Raw genomic sequence first — 7,175 nt, forward strand, 5'->3', positions numbered from 1 at the left:
TTTTGGAAGTTCGTACTTAAGTATACGAAAAGTACTAAATGGTACTAAATTTAGTACAACTTTGATTTGGATGAACGGATAGACCTGGAAACCTGCAATTTGGAATTAAGATTACTTTTGAAGTGTAGGATTGAAATATGGGGGTAGTTTTGGAAATTCGTACTTATGTGTAGGAAGAGTACTAAATGGTACTAAATTTGGTACAACTTTGATTTGGGTGAACGGATAGATCTGGAAACCTGAAATTTGGAATTGAGATTACTGTTGAAGCGTAGGATTGAAATAAGGGGTACTTTTGGAAATTCGTACTTATGTGTAGGAAAAGTACTAAAAGGTACTAAATTTGGATTTGGGTGAACGGATAGACCCGGAAACCTGAAATTTGAAATTAAGGTTACTGCTGGAGTGTAGGATTGGGGATGTTTTGGAAATTCGTTCTTGTGGGTACGAAAAGTACTAAATGGTACTAAATTTAGTACAATTTGGAGTTAGATGAACGGATAGAGCTGGAATCCTGAAATTTAGAATTAAGATTACTGTTGGACTGTAACATTGCGTTAGTCTTGGAAATTCGTAATTATGGGTATGGAAAGTACTAAATGGTACTAAATTTGGTACGATTTAGATTTGGGAGAACAGATAAAGATGGAATCTTGAAATTTCGAATTAAGGTTACTGTTGGTCTGTAGGATTGAGGTAGTTTTGAAAATTCGAAAGTACTAAATGGTACTAAATGTGTTACAATTTAAATTTAGGTGAACGGATAGAGCTGGAATCATGAAATCTTGAATTAAGATTACTATTGGGGTGTAGTATTGAGGAAGTTTTGGAAATTGTACTCAATTTCGATTTGGGTGAACGGATAAAGCTGGAATGCTGAACATTGGAATTAAGATTACCTTTGGAGTGTAGGATTGAGGTCATATTGGAAATTCGTACTTATGGGTGCGGAAAGTACAAATGATCTTAAATTTGGTACGAATAGAGCTGAAATCCTGAAATTTGGAGATAAGATTATTGTTGGACTGTAGGATTGAGGTAGTTTTGGAAATTCGTACTTATGGGTACGGAAAGTACTAAATGGTACTAAATTTAGTACAATTTAAATTTAGGTGAACGGATAGAGCTGGAATCCTGAAATCTTGAATTAAGATTACTATTGGGGTATAGTATTGAAGAAGTTTTGGAAATTCCTACTTAGGGGCTAAGCAAAGTACTAAATTGTACTCAATTTGGATTTTGGTGAACGGAGAGAGCTGAAATCCTGAAATTTGATTTTAGATTAGTGTTGTAGTGTAGGACTGAGATAGCTTTGGAAGTTCGTACTTATGCTTACGAAAATAACTAAATGGTACAAAATTTGGTACAATTTAGATTTGGGTGAACGGATAGAGGTAGAATCCTGAAATTCGGAATTACTGTTGGAGATAACTATCTATCTAAATTAGGATTACTGTTGGAATGTAGGTTTGAGGTGATTTTGGAAATTCGTACATTCATGGTAATATGAATAGAGGTAGAATTCGGAAATTTGGTATTATAGCCGCTATTGATGTGTAGGGTCGAGATATGGATGTGGTTGTGGATATATGTACAATATGTGTACGAAAATTATTATATGGCACAGATTTTGGATCAAATTCTTATTGTGTAAAGGGGTAGAACTGAAATTGTCAAATTCGGTATTAGTATAACAGTTGGCGTGTGGAGATGTAGAGCAAGTTTTGGAATTTCGTAAATATGTATACGAAAAATACTAAATCGCGATTGGGATATAGTTTTGGATATAAGGAAGTAATTTTTGAAACTTATACATATACTTATACATGTACTTATACAGCTTCGTGTTGTATCAAGGGATATATGTAGGTGGAATTTCGAATTTTTGCATGAGGGCTGAGCCTGAGGAATTGAGCTGAGGGCTAGCTAATTTATTAAGAAATAGGAAATGTACTAAATCTAATTAAATATGACATTGGGTGTAGCAATGAAGCTGGAATTATATAATTAGTGTGTGAAAAGTACAAAATTACAATAAATTTGGTATTGGGCTAAGGGATAGAAGTGGAATTCCGAATTATTATTTATTTGTCAGGTTCATTGTTAGAGGTGGTCGTACAATAAGTGTACTAGAAGTATTAAATAATACTAAATATTGAAGCCATGTTAGTGAGTGAATCGATAAATAAAACTTGTTATGAGGATCACTGTGTAGATTGGATCAGAATGTTTATTAAAATGCGCCTTTAGATGTAGGAAAGGATAACATTTTCAAAATACCCATACCGTTCTAATAAAACATGGACTGGAATTTTAAGTGTAGAGGTGTTTTTTTGAAAGTCGAACAAAACGTGTACGAACAGTACTTAAATGAAATTAAATATCAATTGAAATAGGTATTAGTACATCAACATTTTCAGTGTTCCCCATATTAAATATTGTTTATTTGTATATTATTCCTTTTCCGCATACGAAGTAGCGGGCATTTTGCTAGTTATCATATATAATAGATTGTTATCGATGACTAAACATGGCGGGAATAGGAGAGAATTTTATTTAAAATAACCTCGAAGCAACATTTACACTTTTTAAAATATTTACCGCAATTATGAAACGCAATACGTGAAATCCCATGTCAGGAAATTTTGAGGGTTAATGGGAGTCCAGAGTGGAAGAAGCGTTCTGGTTTTGGTGAAGGTCGGATAATATTCATGGGTCGGAATGGACAATGAATTTATTTGAAGAAAAAGTCAACGTTTTATTCCAAAACGAATATCTTTGTTATATCTTCTATAGCACTGTGAACACAAATTTTGGGGGAGCGATAATTCCTTTTGGAGATGAAAGCCCTTGGTGAGTATATTAAGAACCCCGAAGGACAGATCCGCCGTGAGTCGAACTTCCGCGTTATGGCGTGATTTAGTTTTTGCTAGAGACCCTGTAAGCCATAAGGAATTCGCGTTATATCTTTGTTCAATGTTGCTTTAGCTTATTTTTGTGATGACATCATCTCTGACAGTCAAATCGCATGAGGATTATTTTCGCAGAGCACTTCGACCTTCTAACTCGCTTCCTCCAATGTCCTTTACGTCCTTTATTTTAAGAGCCGCTATAAAAGTACCACAGGATGACGTTTTTCAGCTTCGAAATTTTCTGTAAAAATGTCGCTCAGAAAATTTTAGGTACGGCTCTCACTGACAACTAATCGATTTTGTCGCGTTTTCATTGACGTTCGCCTTTACAAAGATGCAAAGTTGTTACAGTCACGCTACAGGTCGAAATTTTGATGGGGTCGTCACGAAATTTTGAGGGCTGATGGGAGTCCCACAGAGGAAGAGGCTATTGATTTTGATGATGGTCAGATAATATTCAGGCGTCGGAATGTTCAAATATGAAAATATTTCCGCTCTTCTAGTAGGGGCATTCCAAAAACAAAGCCTGCCAATGGAAGAAGAAAAGTTCACCTTTACAAACATGCAAAGTAGGGTGGCGTATTTTTATATACTTTAATTGTAATGACGTCTATCCCAGTTTTGGTTAGGTGCATTTCAACAAAAGAACAGTCATGACATTTTGACTCCAGACGAGTTTTTTTCACGACTCCGACTCCGGGTCGACTCCGAGGGTGAATTCCTATACAACTAAAACTTAAAAAAAAATTTGCAGAAATGTTTAACTTTTTCCTACATTTTGGCCTATTTAGGCTAATGTGTTAGTTTTTCCTTTTATATTCATATTCTGGACGGAATTCTTCCGCGTGACAAAATCTTTAAGCTTTCAAAATATGTGAAAATGAAGGGGCAACTTTTTCCGAGAAAACTTTTGGCAGATTTTTTTCTTCATCTGAAAAAGAAAAATGTTACGAAGTTTTGAGGCCGTCTACGAAACCCTGTTTTTATTAAAGTATTTTGAGGTGCCAACTCTAGTTCGAAAACTAATAAACCAATTGTCATATATTTTTGTGGCCGATTTCGATTTGTGTGCTGCATTCAAAATAAAATTATTTGTTCCCATCCAACGCTCATACTATGGCAATATTGTTCCGATCGACTTAAAAATTTGACCACAGATTCTATGATATTTATACTTTCTAATTCTTTGAAATTTATAAGTAGGGATCACCCCTTATACTAAAATTCAGCGCTCATATTTTGAACTTTGGTTTGGAGTGGATAATTTTATTGAAATATTTGAGATATATTGTGTACACTACCCAGCACGTAGGTAGATGCATGTTTTCTTGAGCTGAATTTTGTATATGCTATTGATTATGTCGAAAACTCGGATACACATGAACTATATCTGTACCTGGCGGACAGATCCGGTTATTCGAATGTCTACATCTAAAGCCCTTATTGAGTATATAATGAATCGTAGAAGAAAGATTCGCCGTTTGTCAGACTTCTGAGTTATGGCGAGATGAATCTGTCGTTGGCCAACAATAAATTTATGATGACCTAATTCAGAAGCGTAACCATCCGAATTTCTTATATAGTTAATAGAGTTTGCGAAATTCACCGATGTACATAAACATACGGTTTTTTGAGAAAGTAACGAGTAAAACTGATAAAGGACAATGAAAACGTGACAATATCGATTTCTTGGATATGGGAAACCTAAATATAATTTTCGGTGGAACATAGATTCCGCAGAATTCTTGGCTTAAATTACACACAGAAGGCCTTAAATTGTCTTGTAATATGGTCTGATACAATCCATGGACTCAGAAATGTACAATTATACGAAACTTTTCGCCCCTATAGTGACGGTAATGATTATAATACGAAAACGACGTTGTTCACAGTACAAATTTCATGCTTTTTTGGTAGTGCTTACATGTTGATGCTATGGAAGCTTTGGGAGCAGGTTTGTAACAGAATATTTTACATTTGTGATTCAATTGATGCCCGAGGATTGCATCAGACCATATTACAAGGCTATTCAAGGCCTTTTATATGTAATTTGCGGAATCTATTAACTTCCTGAGAAATCTGAGGGAAAACGTGCATTTATCGACGTCCAAGAAGGAATATTTTGCACAAGAACAACTCCAAAGCATTCTAGGGTATCAAGATTTGCAATCTGACACTAATTTTGTGCTTTTTATAAAGTACAATACCTAAAAACACAAAGAATTAAGCAACGGTCAGCTTTAATGAGCTATACAAGAAGTCCGACCATAAATAACGGCATTAAACCCACAAAAATTATGTTTTTTCTCTAAAATATATCTCAGACGCCCAGAGACATTCGCCAAAACTATAAAATGTATAAATGTTGCTGCTAATTCCATAAATTGTACGGTAATACACATATTTCCTTGGGGTGTATGTAAACTTTTGTCCCCATCATTTTTTGGTTTTTGTACAATTTACCGTTATTTGTATTATGGAATATACTTTTGTTGTATTAAATATTGTGCATTAGCGAGAAGAAATAAAACTGTATACTTGGAATTTCATAAAAATCACCTAAAACCCGAGATTTATGAGGTGTATGTAAACTTTTGTCCGTGACTGTATGTTTTTACTGACAAATCCTCTGCTTCTATTCTTTTTCTCTCCGGCAAAGCGTTCAGTCAGTGCCAAGTACATTGTCGACAGTAGTCAAATAAAAATTATGAATTATTTTGGTTCAATTAGCCCTACGAGTAAGTCATTTGATTAAAAGCTCTCAAAAAATGTTTACCAGTGAAAAGGTATAGGGTATCACATAGTCGGCCGCGTACCGACCATAGCCATTGCTCGCACTTTTTTCCTTTTTTGTATTAGAATACGCTGTACCCAATTAATTTTATCAGAAAAAACATTATAATCTTTATTCTTTCAATTATTCTATAATTTAAAAAAAACTATCGTAATTTATTTAAACATTAGGAACGTAACAGTCTTTTTTCTTGGATTGTTGCTTAAGATTCACAGGCTCCATAATGGTTGAAAATATAGGCTGAAAAATAAATAACACGAATAATAACACGAATAAAATATTAAATGCGATGAACACACATATTACTGTACATTGAGAACGACAATTAAATGTAAATAAAGTAGATTTACATCATATATCATATTCTTTTTCATTTTAGCGGCAAAAAAATGCCTATTTTTTCTTCTGTTCACACATATTTTTACTTACATTTATCTTTTTGACAGCTATTTCTGTGAAGTTCACATTTGTTGGTAAATGTTTCAAATGTCCCATTATGTTCGGCACACAATGGGAAATATTCTTCAGTGCAGAAATTCCGACATTTTTCGAGACATGCCTCCTTGGTCACAAGTTTTAATTCTGAAAAGAAAAATTCAATTTTTTATACCAGGAAATATTTTTTCATATAAAAAATTGTCTACTAACCTTCTTCCTTCTTTTCCCTTCTCTGGCAATAGTCATTTGTGTAGAGGCAAATATTACGGAATAAATAACACTGTTGCGTGTCCACAGCATATACGGTTTGCTCAGTTGTAGAACATCTACGCTGTGCCAGGCATGGATCAGGAACTGATGTGCCATGAACACTCAGCACCACATATGACATCACTAATAATGAAGCTACTAATTTCAATGAAAACATTTTTACAAGTTTACAGAAAATAACTGATCGATGTGCTAGTTGATTGAGAACTTAATGAAAATTAGAGAATCCGAAAGGTTTTATAATAAGCTAAGCTTCTCTGCTGGGGGTTTACATGTTATTTGCTTTGTTTCAGAAATGTAAATTCGGATTTTATCTCTCATTCATTCACGATGCTCTACATTTGAGCAGTTATTTACATTTGGTTTTTGTGTTTTATCTCATTTATATCATTTGCAAACATCTGTGGCGGTTTGTTTGTTTGTTTAAAATATGTACATTTAAACATAAAATTTAAATACTTAGTTTGTTATTGATATTTAGAATGATGTGATAATCTCATTTCCAATCGCTGTGTTTATATAAAATGCTATACTGCGTATTCTGTACATTATCTATGCGAACAGTAGTCATTTTATGTCTTCATACTGAACCGGTTTATTATCATTTTTAAATAAATCTATTAACGACTATTGCTATGAAAGACGAAATTTTGACTGATAAAATTCCATTTGTACTAACTAACAAATCATAATTAGATTAAAATACGACAATAATTCTGTTCAGATCACATTATGCGTGGAATGTTAATAACATTTATTTC

The 7,175-nt window shown here is 33.8% G+C and overlaps 1 protein-coding gene across 1 annotated transcript; it reads right to left on the reverse strand.

Annotated features, from left to right (window-relative positions):
* Window positions 1-5,787: 5,787 nt before the first annotated feature.
* LOC141391154 (uncharacterized) lies at window positions 5,788-6,618 on the reverse strand. Its single transcript, XM_073964069.1, has 3 exons — window positions 6,355-6,618; window positions 6,136-6,288; window positions 5,788-5,946 (listed from the first exon to the last, which is right to left on the reverse strand). The coding sequence occupies exons 1-3, from the start codon at window positions 6,569-6,571 to the stop codon at window positions 5,909-5,911; spliced, it is 408 nt and encodes a 135-aa protein (XP_073820170.1). The 5' UTR covers window positions 6,572-6,618; the 3' UTR covers window positions 5,788-5,908.
* Window positions 6,619-7,175: the final 557 nt, after the last annotated feature.

This window comes from Musca autumnalis, unplaced genomic scaffold (assembly GCF_047663935.1).
Source record: "Musca autumnalis isolate F117 unplaced genomic scaffold, ASM4766393v1 scaffold_1, whole genome shotgun sequence".
Lineage (NCBI taxonomy): Eukaryota > Metazoa > Arthropoda > Insecta > Diptera > Muscidae > Musca > Musca autumnalis.

Coding starts and splice junctions, on each gene's coding strand:
- LOC141391154 (XM_073964069.1), bottom strand. CDS start 6,571: ATGTTTTCATTGAAATTAGTAGCTTCATTATTAGTGATGTCATATGTG. Junction 6,289..6,354: donor AAGGGAAAAGAAGGAAGAAG/GTTAGTAGACAA, acceptor TTTTCTTTTCAG/AATTAAAACTTGTGACCAAG. Junction 5,947..6,135: donor TAGCTGTCAAAAAGATAAAT/GTAAGTAAAAAT, acceptor TTTATTTTTCAG/CCTATATTTTCAACCATTAT.